Below are 19,340 nucleotides of genomic sequence, written 5' to 3' on the forward strand. Positions count from 1 at the left end.
TGATGCTAGAATATGCACTCCCCCTGACAGCAAGATCACATGGAGTGTGTGATGCCTGAAAGTGTCAGTCTATGACATGATTAGTGTCTAATCTGATAACAGGATGAGGTATGTTGTATGACCAAGACTTTGGCTTTGTCTATGAGATCAGGATAGAGCTCATTTTTGTGACACCAAGATAGTGGCTCAATATATGATCCCAGAATGGAGGCTCTCAGTCTATGGCATTTTGAGTCAGTGCTAAACCTGACAATGGAATGAGGCATGCTATATGATGCCAAGACCATGACTTAGTCTATGATAACAGGACAAGGCTCAATCTGTGTGATGGGTATTTTTATTAACATGGTAGAGTCTGTAATCACCTGGAAATGGGTCTCCTGGCATGTCTATGAAGAAGTTATTATCGTAGTTAGATTAATCAGTGTAGAAGAACCCAGCCTCAAAGCGGATGGCACTATCACATGCGCTTAGGGAAATGCTGTATAAATGTAGAACATAAGCTAAGCACAAACATCCATTGCTCTATGCTTCTAGCTTCTGCTGCCTTGGCTGAACCTTGAACTGTGAGCTAAAATAAACCCTTTCTCCCTTAGGTTGCTTTTGTCAGAATATTTTATCACGGTGATGGAAAAAGAAATTAATATAATCTGTGATACCAAGGTCAGGTCTCAACCCATGATAGCAGCATGAGGCATATCTATGTTCAGTCATGGTTCAGTATATGACAGCAGGATGAGGGATTAGTATACCAAGACAAGGCTCAGTCTATGACACCAGGATTAGGGCTTGACCTATGATAGGAGGGCGAAGCATGGTGTATAACACCAAGATTATGGCTCAGAATATGACATTAGGGATGAGAGCTCATTCTATTACACTGGAATTGGTGCCTATCCACACACCATCTGTCAAATGAGGACTTGTTGCCAGGGCCAGTGTCACCATGAATCCACTCAGGTTCCAAGGAACAAATAGTTCTAACCAGGAAAGAACTTCATCTGTGGTTGACTAGAAATGTCTGCTACAGGCAAAGGTTATGGAAGAGGTGTTATATTGGCTTCAAGGTCATTTAAAGATTTTTTTTCCATCTCAGCTCCTCCTCACCATCCCCATTTATCTTGCCTATTTGCCTTACTGCTGCGATAAAATACTTGACAAAAGCACCTTCAGAAAGTAAGGGTTTGCTTTTTCTATGTGTCTCTCTGTTTCTCCCTGTGTCTCTTTCTATCTCTGTCTTTCTTTCTGTCTCTGGCCCCCCTCTACCTTGTGCTTGTGAATAAGAATGTAAGTTCTCAGCTACTTCCCCAGCACCATGCCATGCTCCTACCATAATGGCTAAAGACTCGAATCCTCTAGAACTGTAAACCACCAAATAAACACTTTTAGTGTGTGTGTGTGTGTGTGTGTGTGTGTGTGTGTGTGTGTGTGTGTGTAGTAAGTATTTATTCTGGCTCAGTTTAAGGGTGCCGTCCATCATGGTGGAGAAAGCATATTGGCAGGGGCTTGAGGCAGCTGAGTACATTGCACCGACAATCAGGAAGCGGAGGGCAATGAATGCTGATGCTTGGTTCACTTTCTCATTTTTATTAGTCGAGGGCCACACCTTTGAATGGTGCCACCCAGAGTGAACAGGCCTTCCTGTCTCAGTTAACCTCATCAAGATCATCCCTCACGGGCACGCCTAGAAGCTTGTCTTCCAGCTGATTCTAGATACTATCAAGTTGACAATCAATATTAACCACCACACCACTGTCCAGGGCAAGCAGTGACAGGTACAGAGTCAAGTCCTAGCTTCCCCTGTCCAGGAGGAAGTCCTGATCCCTTTATTCCTTCTTTCTGTACAGGCTCTGAGCCCAAGCCATATGCCCAGCCCTTGGACTCTGGAGCAGCAGCCTCAACCACCAAGGGTGGCCGTGGACCCAGGAAACCTGAGAATCCAGATTTCTTCTCAACCATGGAGGATGAGCAGGCAGGTATTAGGTGGGCGAGACAAGCAGGAGATGCTGACCATGTTGGCAGCAAACACACTTTCAGTGCTGTGGTTTGCTTGGTGCTTGAGAGTCATTATTTCACAGAGCCCAACTGGGCTTGGCTAGGACTGGGGTCTTAACAATCCCCAGCATTCTTCTTGAGAAAACTAGTACTAGGGTAGGGGTGAGATATATAGGAGGATAATCCTAAGAGGAAAGATACCAAGGAGTGTCATCATGAATACAATTCCATTCCAGCTCTGCAGGGACAGACAGACAAATAGTGACTGTTGAGTCCCCCAGGGAGTTAATTTTAATAGTGTTTGTCTGCGATGATATATTAGTCCATTTTCCATTAATATAACAAAATACCTGAGTCTTGACTCAGCTACACGATTAGGGAAGCTCTTGGATTTTTTAAAGAGCACATTTCTTCTGTACTTGTGTGTATGTGTGTGCATGTAAGCAGAGGACAACCCCAGCTAGCAGTACTTGGATGTCATCTATGTTGGTTTCTGACACAGAATCTCTCACTCACTTAGAATTCACCAGCTAGTTTAGGGAGCAGAGAAGTTGGGATCAAGTGTTCTGGGCTTTTGGCTGAAGAAACAACAGCACCCATCCCCAAGTTCAGCATGTTTATTATATGCAGTTGAACAAAGAGATGGGGTTCTTCCATTCAGCTGGACAAGGGGATGGGGCTAATATACACAGATACACAGGAGGCAGGGCTTATAGTATACAGTTGGATCAGGAAGGCAGATTTAGCTAATCTCAGTAGGAGCAGTCCCTGTAGAGGAGCAGACTTCAGGCCATAAGTATCCAGAAAATCAAGTGGACATTTTCTGCACATCCTGTTAATAATATTTCTCCTTGGCCCCGAAGAAAGGCTGTGCCATTCCTCTGAACCAGAAGAGCTAGGGTCTTGTTACAGTTGCCTTTGTCACTGTTCCCTTTGTCACTGTTCCCTTTGTCGCTGTTGCCTTTGATACTGTTCCCTTTGTCACTGCTGCCTTTGTCACTGCTGCCTTTGTCACTGTTGTGTTAGTCACTGTTGCCTTGGTCACTGTTGTGTTAGTCACTGTTGCCTTGGTCACTGTTGACTTTGTCACTATTGCCTTTGTCACTGTTGCCTTTGTCACTGTTCCCTTTGTTGCTGTTGCCTTTGTCACTGTTGTGTTAGTCACTGTTGCCTTGGTCACTGTTGACTTTGTCACTGTTGCCTTTCTCACTGTTGTTTTTGTCACTGTTGCCTTTGTCAGTGTTGCCTTTGTCACTGTTGCCTGTGTCAGTGTCCCCTTTGTCACTGTTGCCTTAGTCACTGTTGCCTTTGTCACTGTTGCCTTTGCTATTGTTCCCTTTGTCACTATTGTCTTTGTCACTGTTGACTTTGTCACTGTTGCCTTTGTCACTGTTGTATTAGTCACTGTTGCCTTGGTCACTGTTGACTTTGTTACTGTTGCCTTTCTCACTGTTGTTTTTGTCACTGTTGCCTTTGTCAGTGTCGCCTTTGTCACTGTTACCTGTGTCAGTGTCCCCTTTGTCACTATTGCCTTGGTCAACAGTTGACTTACTCCAGACCTCCTCTGCTTGGTGAAAGGACACCAACTCAGGTGGGTAGGGAAGGGAGGTAGATCTGAAAGGAGTTGAAGAAGGGCAATAAATATGATTATTGTGAAATTTCCAAAGAACTAATACAAATTGAAATTTGGAACACACACACATATATATATACATACATACATATATATATGTGTGTATACACATATATACACATATATATGTATACATATATACACATATATACATATATACACACATATACATATATACATATGTATATGTATACATATATGTGTACATATGTGTATATATATGTGTGTGTGTATGTATGTATATACAATTGTTCCCAGCCAAAACAAAAAAGAATCTGAGTTCCTATGACTCATTGGTAAGATCTTTTATTAGCTTCCCATCATTTTGTTGAGATACCTGAGATAGATACACTTATTAACAAAAAACTATTTATTTTGGCTCATGATTCTAGAAGTTTCAGTCCAAGATCAAGCAGTCCCATTGCTAGGAGTGTAAACAAACCACTAGACTCATGAATAAGCCCAAAGCAGAAAAAGAATCTGAGGTAAGGCCACACAATTCTTAGAGCATCCCCACAATGACCTAAAGACCTCCTATCAATCCCTGCTATTAAAACTTCTACCACTGAAGAGCACCACCATGAGGATCAAGCTGTTAGCATCCAGACTTCTGCCATATAGTACTCACATTTAGATTATAGCAAGTTGTAACATCAATTATATTAGGATTTGTGTGGGAGGGAAAACTTGTATCTCAAAATAGGAAACCAGAGAGATTGGGGTATATCACAGTCAGTAAAGTATTTGACTTGTAAACATAAGTTTGATTCCCCAAACCCACATTAACTACATATAGACAGTAAGGAAGGAAGGTCAGTAGATAAGGATGCTTTCTGCCAAGTCTGATGACCTGAGTTTGATCCATAGGACTCACATGGTAGAAGGAGAGAACTGACTCCTGCAAGTTGTTCTCTGATCTCTACACATGTGCCATGGCAAACTTACACACACACACACACACACACACACACACACACACACACACACAATTAATTTATGTGAAGATAAAGGCTCTTATCACCAGCCCAATAACCAGGGTTCAATCCCCAGGACCTACAAAGTGGAATGAGAGAATAGACTCCTGCAAGTTGCCCTCTGACCTTAACACATGGACCATACACCATGGCACAGAGGGGGTGGGGTGAAACTATCCTAACATTTGAACTTTAGGGAAGTAGAGATAAGTAGGCCTTGAGTCTCCTTGGCTAGCCTAGGCTACTTGTTGAGCTCTGACCAGTGAGAGACATTGCCTCAAAAATAACCAAAGTGAAGATCCTGAGGCTCTGAATCCCAGGTTGTCCTCTGCCGGTGGTCTGCATTCTATGTGCTATCTTCAGGGATCTCCCTGTGGGGCCAGAGCGGCCAAAGAATTGTGGCTCTCTGAGGGGGAGAGGAAGCCAGAGCAAGGCAGGCTACCAGGAGCTATTGACACAACAGGCCAACTGGGCACAGGGATGTGGCTAAGAGCCAAGGCTGCCTTTAGGTAGAGTAGCTTCCAGCAAAGCTTCAGGAGAGAATTCTCTTCCCCAAGGTGTTACAGCTCTATAAGACAGACACTCTCAGGCGGCCTTTGATGAAATAACCCGTGTGCTTTATTCCTTGTGGGTAGGGTCTTGTATACATTTCAGGGTAGGTTGCAATCTAAAAGCAGATGCTTTCTATGTGCTTAGTCCACGAAGTTAGGGATGCCTCATCTGTATGTGGAGGGGCTTCAGGTGTTGCTCCTATGTGCCTCATTGTCACAGTCCTCTCCATGGGGTGTCATGGTCATGTGTTCCAGGACAGGAACCTGGTCTGGAGTAGATTAAACACCTACGGTTCTCAGATACGAGAATTACTTAGGTTTCTGGATCTGCTAGACCTTACCAAGTTTTCTGTCTGGTAACATGGTCCTCTGCACCACAGTCCTCTGGGTCCCACATATACATGCTTACACATGTACTTACACCCTTACACATACATGTACCTACACCTTCACACACAGATGCACCTGCACATTTATACACATGCATGCATACACACACACACACACACACACACACACACACACACACACAATGGGAGTCAGGAAGCTCCTTGGTCCCTTCCTAAGGCACAGTCCCAATTATTCCAATGACCTCCAAGTAAGACACTTTTTTTTTTTCTTTCTTGAGGCTGGATCTCACTATGTATCCTTAGCTGGATTGGCACTCACTGTGTAGACTAGGCTGGACTTGTCTATATATCTGCCTGGATCTTTCTCCCTAGTGCTTGGCACAGGTCTTACTTATTAAAGGCTCAGCCACCACCCAGAGGTGCTACCCTGGGGACCAAGTTTCGAATAGATGATCCTGGTAGAGATTAACCAAATCCAAGCCACAGTGGATCTAAGGCTGCTTGTCACCACCTCAGCTGTCAATATACGTGGGTTGTTCTAGAAGGATGCAACTCAGCCATAGGATCAATAGCTGGTAGTACTTCTTCCCCTAGTACTGGGCACCTGGGTGTCCGTCTTAGTTTCACTTCCTCTTGCTGTGATGAAATAGTTTAACAAAAACAACTTAAGGAAGAGGAGGTTTATTTTGGATCACAGTTCAAGAGCACATTCCATAATGGCAGAGCTGTCGGGACAGCAGAAGCTTGAAGCAGCTGCACTCACAAATAGGGAGAAACAAGGGTTAGTGCTTGGTTAAGGGTTCTTCTCCAGCTGTACAGTCCAGAATCTGTGAACAGTCCCATTCACAATTAAGGTGGGTCCTCCCCATCTCAGGTAACCCAGCTACAATAATCCATCCATATCATACTCACCCCCTCTGAGACTCAGGGACAGCCTGAAAGATTGTAAGGACCAGAAGTAACGAACACCTACAACAGAACAGTATCTGCCTAACACATCAGGGCTGTCGCACACATGAACTCACAGTAGCACAAGACCCACATGAGATGAAGTCAGGCAAAATCCCAGCATGAATTGTGGAGGGCTCACAAAGTCCCACACCTAACTGAGAAGCTATTCGAAGCTGATGGCTCTGAGGGAAATGGAGAGCCAGTTTGTTTTTTCAGTGATACATAGTTCAATCAATGGTCCCACACCCCTGAGCATACTGGCAACAGTAGTAAGAGGACTCAGTGTGGGGAGAGAGGAGGGCACATTTGGTTGGAAGAGAAAAGTAGTGGTGGAGATGGGGGAAGGATAGTGAGGAGAGAGGGGGACACATTAAGTTGGAAGAGAAAAGTAGTGGTGGAGATGGAGGAAAGGGAATAGGGAGTGGACTTGATCAAAACACATCATCCACATGTATGAAATCCTTAAGCAATAAAAATTAATTTTTTAAAAAAGTAAAACAAACAATAATAATTCCTCACAGGCATTTTCAGAGACCCATTTTTTGGATGATTCTAAACCATCAAGTTGATAGTTAATACTACCTATCACAGTGACATTTGACAATCTCTACTAAACTGAGACGAGGATCTATGTGAGGGCTAGCTGTAATGGTCAACTTGGCCCAACCTAGAGTCTCCTTGGAAGTATCTCAATGTAAGTGCCTATGTCTGGTTGACCTGTGGGCATGTCTCTGGAGGAACTCTAGGAAGTATCTCAATGTAAGTGCCTATGTCTGGTTGACCTGTGGGCATGTGTCTAGAGGAACTATCTCAATTTAGTTAACTGATGGGGCTGGAGAGATGGCTTAATGATTAAAAGATTTTCCTGCTTCTGCAGAGAACTTGAATTCAGTTCTAACGCTCACATTCTGCAGCCCCCAATGGCTTGTAACTACATCCCCCAGAGAATCTAATGTCTTCTTCTGTCTTCCATGATACACTCACCCACCCACAGCATGCATGTGTGCAGACACACACACACATGTATACACACATGTATACACACACACACACACACACACACACACACACACACACAAACCTTTTTCTCTCAATTCTCAGGAGGCAGAGACAAGAAGATCTCTGAGTTCCCAGCCAGCCCTAACGACAAAGCAAGTTCCAGGACATATGAAATTCGCTACACGTGAAAATTTGTCTGGAAAGTAAATAAATAAATTACATTAATTGGTGTGGGAAGATCCAGTCCACTATAGGTGGCACTGTTCCCTTGGGTTTTGGACTGTATACAAGTGAAGAAATCGTGCTAGCAGAAAGTAAGCAAGCAAACATTCCCCTCTGGTCCCACAACTGTGGAGGCAATGCCACTGTGGCTGTGCTGTGGAGATGTGAGCTAAAACAAACTCATTTTACCCTAAATTGTGTTTTGTAGGGGTGTTTTATCCCAGCAACAGAAATGAAGCTAGGACAGTCTGTTCTGACCAAGCAATAGAGTCATTTGTTACTCCCTCCCCTCATTTGTATAAGGGGGACAAAGAGAGCCAAGAACTGGCCCACGTGTCACAGAGACTAGAAGAAATTAGGATGGTACCAAGACTGAAATGTCATTCTGGACCCTGTAGGAGCTGAGATTTTCAATGTAAGAACTCTGGGACATGAACACTGGGATAAACGGCATGGTGGTAGAGAAAATATAGGGCACAGATAAACACTCAGCCTTGGGAGGATAGGATGAGGCTCTGCCTGCCCCCAAAGAATTTTTCTTTCTTCCTGCATCTATCCTTATCTGGTGTGTGTGTGTGTGTGTGTGTGTGTGTGTGTGTGTGTGTGTGTATGTGTGTATCTGTGGAATGTATATGGTATATATGCATGTCTGTATGGATACAAGAAGTCAGATGTACGTGGTGTATATGCATGTATGTATGTGGATGCCTAAGAAAGTCAGAGGAGCACATTCCATGTTCTGTTCTATATTCTCTGCCTTATTCCATTAAGGCAGGGTCTCTTACTGAACCCACAGCTAGGCTGGCAGCCAGCAAGCCTCAGCAAGCCTCCTTTCTCCATCCCAACAGCACTGGGATTGCAGATATACGTGTTGCCAAACATAGCTTTTCACATGTGTGCTGGGGATTTGAACTCAGGTCCTGATGCTTGATCCGCAAGTGCTCTTACCCATAAGCCATCTTCTCAGCCCACTGACATTATCTTGTCCCCAAAGTCGGAGACTTGAATGTTTTTCTTATCCCCTTCTCTCACATCAGATACCTAGGACCATAAACACTGAACTCAGAAATGCACACATCTCTCCCTGTATCTTCAGCTGTAGCTCAGGGTTCTAGGTAGGCCATCACAATGATGTGGACAGATGATCTCTCTGCTGCCAGGGTTTTTCTGGGCCTGTCTGCTTTTATCTGAGCCCCTTCCAAACCATCTTTGCTCTTTGACTAGAATAGCCTTTCTTCCTTTCACATTCTCTCTTTCCCTCTCTCTCTCTCTCTCTCTCTCTCTCTCTCTCTCTCTCTCTCTCTCTCTCTCTCTCTCTCTCTCTCTCTCTCTCTCTCTCTCTCTCTCTCTCTCTCTGTGTGTGTGTGTGTGTGTGTGTGTGTGTGTGCGTGTGTATGTGTAGGTGTACATGCATGTAAAGACCAGAAGACAACCTTAGCTGTCATAGGAACTAAACAACTTATTTTTTGAGACAGGGTCTCTCACTGACAGATAAATAAGGGTTTTTAACACCTGAAGTAGAACTGAGCATGGTGGCACATGCCTCTTAATCCCAGCACTTGGGAAGCTGAAGTAGGAGGATAAAGAGTTCAAGGCCACACTGGGCTACTTCATGAGCTCTTGTCTCAAAAAATAAAAAACAGGAGCTGAAGAAATGTCTCAGTGGTTAAGACTGCCCCTTAGGATGAACAACAACATGAACTAACTAGTACCCTCGGAGTTCCCAGGGTCTCAACCACCAACCAAGGACTGCACATAGAGGGGTCTGATTGTTCAAGCAGCATGTGTATGGTAGAGGATTGCAAAATCAATCATCAGTGGGAGGAGAGGACCTCGGCCCTGTGAAGGTTCTATGCCCCAGTGTAGGGGAATGCCGGGGCCAGAAAATGGGAGAGGGCGGGGTGGCAGGCATGGGGAGGGGGGAGGCAACAGGGGTTTGTTTTTGTTTGTTTTTTTGTTTTTTGGAGGGGAAACTGGGAAAGGAGAAATTCGCATGTAAATAAAGAAAATATCTAAAATAAAAAAAAAAAAAAAGACTGTTCCTCCAAAATATACAAGTTCAATTCCTAACACCTACATGGTAGGTGACTAACAGCCATCTGTAACTCCAGTTCCATGGGATTGTATGCCCTCTTCCAGCCTCCACTTGTGCAAGACAAAAATATCCATACACATTAAATATTTTTTAAAATTTTAAACAAAAATTAATTTAGTTAAATTAAAACCTGAAATATAAAAACAGCCATATTTTCTAACACAGAGTGAGGATTTGCAATGTACAAGTCTTTGCATTTCCAAATATCTCCCCCATATTACCACCCTAATAATTATGTGAGGTAGCCATAGTATACCCATTTAGCACTGAGGCTCTGAGACGCTTAAGATTTCTCTATGGTTGGGGCCAGAGAGATAGCAGTATGTAGTGGTGAATTTACCTAAACCACTTGGTGCTCCCAAAGAGTCACATGCAGGCACTGGCCCAAGAGCTTTCTGGATTCACAAAAGACAGACACACACACACACATACACACACACAACACACACATACACACACACACCAGTTAATTTTAAGTATCCTTGACTAGCTCAAAGGCTGGGCCGTTCTAATCCTCTGCCCAGCTAGCATACATTTCCTTCCAGTACTCCTGGCTCAACACCTTCACAATCTGTGTTTCATCTTTGCTGCCTGATCTCCTTCTGGGCAGCCCCTCCTACAGGGCTGCTTTGCCTTTCCACCTACATTTTGGATGAATTTTCTTCTGCTGCTCTAAATCTGATCGATCTCCCTCTGAGACATAGCAATCTCCCTCCTTTCCTTTCTCCCAGTTTCTAGCCTATGCAAATCTAATGGTCCCACCTCAGTCTACCTGCCCAACCATTGGCCATTGGCTCTTTATTGATCTATCAAAAACCAACTGGGGATCAGGACCTTCAGCATTTGGACACTCAGATTCCTGGATTAATTCAAAGCATTAGAACCAATCCCCAATAGCAATAGGTAAGATCACTTGATGCTCAAGCATGAAGACCTGAGTTTAAATGCATCTCTGTCATCATCCTCTAGGCCAGAGGAGATGAGCACACCCTGCCACACATATACATATAAGTCGCACACACACATACATGCACACACACACACACATTAAAACAAGAAGATTATTCAGTTGGTAAATGGAACCAAGGATAACAATTTGATCCCCAAGATTTACATGGTAGAAAGAGAGAACCAACTCCCTCTGGGACCAGAACCAAGTCTCCACGTGTATCACAGCACATGTCTATACATGCATATATGCACACACACACATAAAATGTAATGCTAAAAATATTTAGTGAAAAACAAAAAGATCATGTCCAAGGTTAAACTGACAGAAGCCTTTGCAGGAAGTTGGGTGTAACTCCATGATAGAGTACTTACCAAGCCTGCTCAAGACCTTAGGTTCCATTCAGCACTGGGAGAAATGCTTAGCTCAGTACATAGTCAGCATTTGATGTGGACATTTGATGAGTCATCCCTTCTCAAACCATGTGCTTTATGACAAGTTCAGTATCCTTTGTTGGGCTTTAGGGCACAGGCCTGACCTTACTGCTGCTTGTGTGTCTGAGGATCATAAATTCAAAGCCAACCTAGCAAGAAACCCTGCATTCTAGTTTCATTTCTGTTGCTATGATTTAAAAAACAAAACAAAACAAAACAAAAAACTTGGCCAGGTGGTGGTGGCACACGCCTTTAATCCCAGCACTTGGGAGGCAGAAGCAGATGGATTTCTGAGCTCGAGGCCAGCCTGGTCTACAGAGTGAGGTCCAGGACAGCCAGGGCTACACAGAGAAACCCTGTCTCGAAAAAAAAAATTTACCAAAAGCAGTGTAGAATAGAAAGAGGACTATGTTAGTTTATAATTGTGGGTTATAGTCCATCATTGCAGGGAAGTCAAAGCAGGAACTTCAAACAGCTTACCCTACTATATCCACAGTCAAGATCATGCACACTCACTGTTTCAGTTCAGTTTCTATTGCTGTGGCAAACACCATGACCATGAACAATCTGGGGAGGAAAGCACTTATTTCATCTTACAATTCTAGTTTGCTTCTCATCAATGAAGGAAGAAAACGCAGAAACTCAAGCAGGAGCTGAAGCAGAGACTATGGAGGAATGCTGTTTACTGGCTTGCTTTCTGGCTCATGCTCAGCTCGATTGCTTGCACAAATCAGGCCTATATGTCTAGGGATGGTGCTACTCACAGCGGGCTGGGCCCTCTCATACCAATCATCAGTCAAGACAATCTCTCACAGCTATGACTGCAGGCCAGTCTGATCTGGGTGATTCCTCAGTTGAAGCTCCCTCTTCTTAGGTGACTCTAGGTTTTGTCAAATTGACAATAGAAACTAGCCAAGACATTTGTTTTCCTCTTTGTCCTCATTCCAATTTATCCCATCTGCCTAGAGAACAGTGCCATCCATAGTGAGCTGGGTCTTCTCACACAATTAACTTAAGACAATCCCCACTGACATGCTCACAGGCCAACCCAGTTCCTCACTGAAGCCTTCTTCCCTGGTGATTCAATGTTGTCAGGTTGACAATTAAAACGAACCATCACAAGCTTGGAGACTCTTGTGGAAGAATAGGAGGAAGGGTTGCAGGCCCTGAAAGGGATAGGAACTCCACAGGGAAACCAAGAGAGTCAACTAGCCCTTGGGGGCTCTCAGAGACTGAACCACCAACCAAAATGCATACGTAGGCTAGACCTAGGCCTCCTCACACTTATGTAGCAGATGTGCAGCTTGGTTTTCATGTGAATCTCAAACAACTGGAGCAGAGGCTACCCCAAAAGCTGTTGCCTATCCATGGGATATGTTTGTCTAGCTTGACTGCCTTGTCTGGCCTCAGTGGGAGAGGATGCACCTAGCCCTGCAGAGATTTGATATGCCAGGGTGGGGAAGACCCCACCTGCTCAGAGGAGAAGGGGAGAGGGGAAGAGGGAGGGTTGAGGGAGGGAGTGACTGGGAGGAAGGCAGTGAGTGGGATGTAAAGTGAATAAATGAAAAAATTAAAATAAAAAAGAATAAAAATAAATCTATACTTCACAGCAAGCATTAGAAATGAAAAAGTCATGTAAACAAAAAACTAACCATCACACACATATCTTTTTTTTCTGTAATTTATTTATTTATTTATCCACTTTACATTCCAATCACAGCCCCCCTTCCTCCTCTTCTCCCAGTCCCACCCTTAAAAATCCCTCCCACCATTACCCCCTCCTCTTTCCCTCAGAGAATGGAAGCCCACCTTGGGTACCACCCCATCCTGGGACATCTAGTCCCAGCAGAACTAAGCACATCCTCTCCCACTGAGTCCCAACCAGGCAGTCCAGTTAGGGGAGGAACTCCAATAGCAAGCAACAGAGTCCGAGACAACCCTTGCTCCAAGTGTTAGGGGACACACATGAAGACAAGCAGCACACCTGCTGCAAATGTACACACATATCTTAAAAGAACTAAAAAGTAAAATGAGTATTGGGATGTAGGTCAGTGGTAAAGTATGCACTAACAGGCCACACTCTAATTCGATCCCCAGCACCAAAACAAAACAAGCTAAGTGCCCCTACCCAATGATGGCTGGGTTTAGTTTTCTTTGTTTGTTTGTGTGTGTGTGTGTGTGTGTGTGTGTGTGTGTGTGTGTGTGTATGTGTGTGTGTGTGTATGTGTGTGTGTGTGTTGGGCTATGTGTATGTGTTGGTATATGTGTGTGTTGATGTGTGTGTGTGTTGGTGTGTGTGTATGTTGGTGTGCGTGTATTCACAGATATAAGTCCAAGTTTGATGGTGGGTGTCTTCCTCAATCCCTCATAACCTTATACATTGAGGCAGGATATCTCACTGAACCTGGAGCTAGCCATCTTGCTCTGGGGATTTCCTGTCTCTGCCATCCATACACTGGGATTGTAGTGTGGCTGCCCCACCCATCTTCCCTGCTTTCAGATGGATTCTGAGAGTCTGAACTCTGGTCCTCATGCTGTACCTCCTCCCAATTGCCCTGTGTGCTTGTTTCTATAAGACAGGGTCTCCTGTAACCCAGGCTGGTCTCAAACTCACTAAAGTGACCTTGAAATACTAATCTTCCTGTACCTTTCTGGTGCTGAGATTTTAGGCACATACTACCAGGCAGAACTTCTGTGTGTATGTGCGGTTTTGTAGATACATAGTCTCATATGAGCCACCATACCTTGCTTGATTTTAGATTTGTATAAATATGTCTGGTTACGTGTGGATGTGCATCCATACCAAAGGTCAAAGTTGAGGATATTTCTCAATTTTCCCTATCTTATGTTTTGAGACAGGGTCTGTCATGAGACTGAAGCTCATGCATTTGGGAAGCTTCATGGTCTACCTAGAGATCTCTTATCCCTGCCCTCCCCAGTCGATGAGGTTATAGAAAGGAGCCACCACATCTTGACTTTTATGAGGGTGTTGGGAATCAAATTAGGTTCTCATCTTTGTTGGAAGAGCACTTTACCTACCAGGCTGTCTCAACAGCCCCAATTTTGGACTTTTCCAGGTTGGAAATAATTGTGTAAACCTAATAAGATAATTTGGGGATGAAACCATGTCTAAACATTGGATTCAGTGATGTTTCATTTTTACTTAATATGCATGGCCTGAAGGTATTTCATCTTATTCTTTATCTCCGTATTTGTGTATGGTGTGTGTGTGTGTGGTGTGGGGGAGGGGGTACTTTTAAACTAAGCCTTTTGTGTAGAGGTTTGTGCACATGAGTGCAGTAACCACAGAGGCCAGCAGAGAGCGACAGATCACCTGGAGCTAAAGTCAACTGTACATTATGTGCAGTTGTGTTCTAGTGCCAAATGGGTAATGCGAACAGAATCACCCTCTACAACAGCAATGCTTGTTTTTCACTGCTGAGCCACCTCTCCAGCCTGTTTTGTTTTGTTTTAATTTTTTCATGGTATTTTTTATTTATTTTGCTCCTATGTGTCACTGCTGTTATGGTTCTCAGGGATTGAACTCATGTCGTTGGGCTATGGAAGCAAATGCTTTGACCTGCTGAACCATTTTTCTGATGCCTGATCACTGCATTTTGATTGTGATCTGTCACATGTGGAATTTTCCATTTGCGTTATCATGTCAGGGTTCAATATTTATTTATTTATTTACTTATTTATTTATTTATTTATTTTTGGAGCCAGCAGAGTTCGGGTTTACAAATCTTCTGCCTTGATTGTTTGCTGTTTGTTTGAAACTAAGACACTTTGTTGCATGGCAAAATAGGAATAGAGACACTGTATAGTTGACGTTGCTTCAGTGAGCTATCTCTTCCTAGGAGCTAAATAAATAAGTAACTAGTTACATTTTTAAAATAAAAAGCCTAGGCTGGAGAGATGTCTCAGCAGTTAAGAGCACTGACTGCTCTTCTGAAGGTCCTGAGTTCAAATCCCAGCAACCACATGGTGGCTCACAACTACCCGTAATGAGATCTGATGCCCTCTTCTGGGGTGTCTGAAGACAGCTACAGTGTACTTATAATAATAATAATAATAATAATAATAATAATAATAATAATAATAATAATAATAAAAGCCTATCTATGATTTGGGAAATAGAGACAGGAGAATCTCAAGTTTGAATCTAGTCTGTGCCACATAGTAAAGCCTGTCTTCAAAAAACACCCAAGAATTGGAGGTGTTTCTCAGATGTAGGGTCACTCCCTAGACTTCCCCATGAGGGGACTGGGGGTATGACTCAGTCATAGAAGATTTGCCTAGCATACTCAAGGGTTTGGGTCTCACCCACAGCACTCCAGAAAATAAAGTGTGTCCATGTACAATATGAGCCTGCATTTGGTACCCCAAGGGGAAGCGTGGGGTGTTTTGCCTCTCCTTTGAACTCAACAGAATTTTAGTGGGGATTGGGGCCAACCCAAGGCTCCCTGAGGCTGTGGAGCAGGAGCAGCAATTTCTTAGATCTGCTTTCAGGGTGTCAAGCCTAGGCCAGTGTTTACCTAGATCTCTGGGAAGCCCCCCCCCCCCCCAGTGAACGGACTCCCTCTTTTCTCACCCAGAGAAATGAGTCTGAAAAAGTGTTCAAGCTTCCAGACAAAGGAGAGGTAGGGCTTTCCCTCCTTCCAGTGTGCCTGCTGGCTAGGGAGCTGGGACAGGCTGTGCTTTAGTTTCCAAGAACCCTCCTCCCAAGCTCTGGCCTGGCTCCCACCTCTGCCTGGGATGAGAGAGGCCAGACACTCGAAAAGGAGGGAGCCCAACACCAGCCCAGAGCCCATCCTGACGTGTTTATATTTATGGGAAGATGAAAAGCAGAGATAGAAGGAAACCTTGTGGGGAAGCAACAGTGAGAGACGGGAGTCCACACGAGGTTGTCCATGCATCAGGATCAGGAGTGGAACAGTCCAGGGGATAGGCAGGATCTGAAGCAAGACTGCAAGCAAAGCCTTAGGAAAGCAATGGCAGGGTCACTCCAGTCCAGCCACATCCATTCTGTGATTGTTTAGAAAGAGACTGAATGAAACCTAGATATGGTATTGAAGAACAGGGGGAGGAAGAGTGGGCTGGGGAGATGGTTCAGTTTTAAAGCACTTTCTGCACAAATGTGAAGACCAGAGTTCAGATTCTCAGGATCCACAAAAAAAAAAAAAAAAAAAAAAAAAAAAAAAAAAAAAAAAAAAAAAAAAATCAGGCATGGTGGTGTATGTCTAGAACTCTAGCCCTTGCAGTGAGAGTACAAAGAGGGAAATCACAGGGCTTACTGCCCAACCATCCAAAACCAGTGAGAAACCCTGTGTCAACACACACACACACACACACATACACACACACACACACACACACACACTGCTAGCTTAGTGGTAGAGTGCACTCTAAACTAAAACTCAGAGAACCAAGTGAGAGGTAGCAATTTTGCTTCAGGGTATACACATAAAAGAATTGAAAGGAAGACCAGCAAGATGACTCAGTAGGTAAAGGAGCTTGCCACCAAACCCTGACAACCTGAATTCCATTTCCAGGACTCACATGGTTGAAGGAGAGAGCAGACTCCTACAAGTTGTCCTCTGATGTAGAAACAAATAAATAAATATTAAAAAAAACGATAAAATAATTGAAAGTGGGACTGTAGTTGTAGTCCCAGCACAGGAGCCAGGAGGCAGGAGGTTTGCAAGTCTGAGGCTAATGAGTTCCCATCACCCAGAGCAGTCTGGCAGAGCCCTATCTGAGAAATAAAGCAAACAAAAACACTGAACGCAGATCATAAATAGATACCTGTATGATCCTTTCCTTAGCGATGACTCACAATAGCCAAAAGACAAATAAACAGAGTGTAATCTGGGCTGCCGGACATGGTTCAGTTGTTAAAGTCCTTGCTATGCAGGCATCAGGGCCTGAGTTCATACACCAGGAACCTGCGTAAAACAGAATAGCCTGGAGTTGCAGCATAAACTGGCAATCCCAGTGTTGGAGGGGGAGAGACAGACAGACCCTGTAGCTCACTGGCCAAATGGGTGCGTTTCAGGCCTCTGATAGACCGTGTCTCCAAAACCAAGGTGGATGGTACCTGCAATGGTTATTTTTGATTGTTGAATTGACACAATGTAGAAGTGTCTGGGAATAAAGTCTCCATCAATGATTGTCTGATTAACCTGTGGGCATGTCTAAGGGGCCTCCCCAGATCATATTTGCTGAAAAGGAAAGGCTTAACTGACTGTGGGTGATGCCATTGCCCATGACCTGGAACTATAAGCCAGATAAACTCTTTCTCCCTAAAGTTGATTTAGACATGTGGTATTAGACATTTAGTATTTTATCACAGCAACAAGATAAGACCCTAAGGAAAGCTGCCCAAAGTTGACCCTCCCACCTTTACATGCACATACACTATGCACTGTACCTTCACATACCAGTACACATGCACACAAATACACACACACACACACACACACATACACACACACACACACACACACACACACGAGTGAAGTGTAGCCTATTCATACAGCAAAATGATCTGTAGTTCTGACTAAGAAGCATAGAGATCCAGCATGGCTGCCTTTGGGGAAAATGAAACCTTGAATCCCAGGCTAGGCATATGTCTTAGTCACACTCTTCTATTGCTGTGAAGAGAAACTATGACCAAGGAAACTCTTATAAAAGAAAACATTTAACTGGGGGTTTATTTACAGTTTCAGAGGTTTAGTCCACTGTTATCCTGGCAATATGTAGGCAGGTGCTGGAGCAGCAGGTGGGAGCTGCATCATTATCTGTAGGCAGAGAGAGACAGAGAGACAGAGAGACAGAGAGAGACAGAGACAGAGAGACAGAGACAGAGAGACAGAGACAGAGACAGAGACAGAGAGATTACGATTATATGCTTGTCATGAGCTTTTGAAATATCAAAGCCCCAGGGTGGAGAGATGGCTCAGTGATTAAGAGCACTGACTGCTCTTCCAAAGGTCCTGAGTTCAAATCCCAGCAACCACATGATGGCTAACAACTGTCTGTAATGAGATCTGATGCCCTCTCCTGGGGTATCTGAAGACAGCTACAGTGCACTCATATATAATAAATAAATAAATCTTTAAAAAAAAAAAAAGCCGGACAGTGGTGGCCCATGCCTTTATTTATTTATTTATTTTTGTTTGTTTTGTATTTAGTAAAGTTTAAAATCTTGGCTCTTACTGTGGTACAGCCCAAAATAAAAACAATTTTTTAGACATTGGAGTTCATTGTAATAAGGATGTATTTCAATGACCCTCACATCAACAAAGGATTTTACCTCCATCGTAGCTAAGAGTTGACACTTCTGCTGTACCAAGGAATGAATTGTAGGCACAATTTTTGGATACAGATTTCCTGCTATGGTCAAAGCTATTTGACTTGAGTGATTGTCTTCATTCTCAGCCCACAGAGAACAGGTCACATTCATTTAAGAAATGGTGTGTGTATTAAGATAGTCTATCCATAAAATCATTCACCAACTGTTTCAATGAACAATAGTTCTGCTTGGAGGGTGGCACAGACAGGTGTGTAGGTAAGAATCTGGTTCATTAGCTGTGATAATTTGGAAAAGCATTCATCTCAGAATAACTTATAAAGTCCTTTTCTTCAAACATGATACAAGAGCTACAAATGTCAAACAAAGCATTCAGCCTCACTCTTTGTTGTTCTCTTTCCTACAAGCTACCTCCCAAGTTAATTGTCTATGTCTCCCTTGGATATATAAATACTTTTAAAATATATAAGCTGTTCTGAAAACCAAAGTATAGTATAAAAATATGAAATAAACAATACTACTAATAGAGAGGCTGACATAGGAGAAGCAAGATTTCAAGACCCTTATGTTGTACACAGCAAGACACTGTCACAAACAAGCTGAAAGAGTATATAGATTGTACAATATTGGACCTATTCCTCCAATTACCAAATTAGAGAGACCATTGGATGACAATCAACAAATTTCTAATTCCTCATATTTTTGGATTTCAATCAATTAGGATATGTTGGCAATATTAATTTTCATATTAAGATAATAAGAAAAGGTAATTGTCACTTCCTGTTGTTTTTGTTGTAAGACGTAGAATTAGATTTGTGTGGATTTGTTGAAAGATTACCTTCTTGCTTCTTCTAGGGTGTAGTTTTACTCCT

At 43.4% G+C, this 19,340-nt stretch overlaps 1 protein-coding gene across 9 annotated transcripts in view; it reads left to right on the forward strand.

Moving 5' to 3' along the window:
* The window catches only part of Arhgef18 (Rho/Rac guanine nucleotide exchange factor 18), a 113,307-nt gene that overhangs the window by 11,764 nt on the left and 82,203 nt on the right, over positions 1-19,340 (forward strand). For 8 of the 9 annotated variants that reach the window (XR_004109706.1, XM_031338865.1, XM_031338868.1 and 5 more), the window contains one exon: positions 1,848-1,972. The exons of the other annotated variant lie outside the window; for it this stretch is intronic. Coding sequence is in view for 7 of the 8 variants with exons in the window: in XM_031338865.1 (XP_031194725.1) it covers positions 1,848-1,972 (125 nt within the window). In the remaining variant the exon portion in view is untranslated. The remainder of the gene's footprint in view (positions 1-1,847; positions 1,973-19,340) is intronic. 9 annotated transcript variants of the gene reach the window in all.

This window comes from Mastomys coucha, unplaced genomic scaffold, assembly GCF_008632895.1.
Source record: "Mastomys coucha isolate ucsf_1 unplaced genomic scaffold, UCSF_Mcou_1 pScaffold22, whole genome shotgun sequence".
In the NCBI taxonomy this organism is placed as follows: domain Eukaryota; kingdom Metazoa; phylum Chordata; class Mammalia; order Rodentia; family Muridae; genus Mastomys; species Mastomys coucha.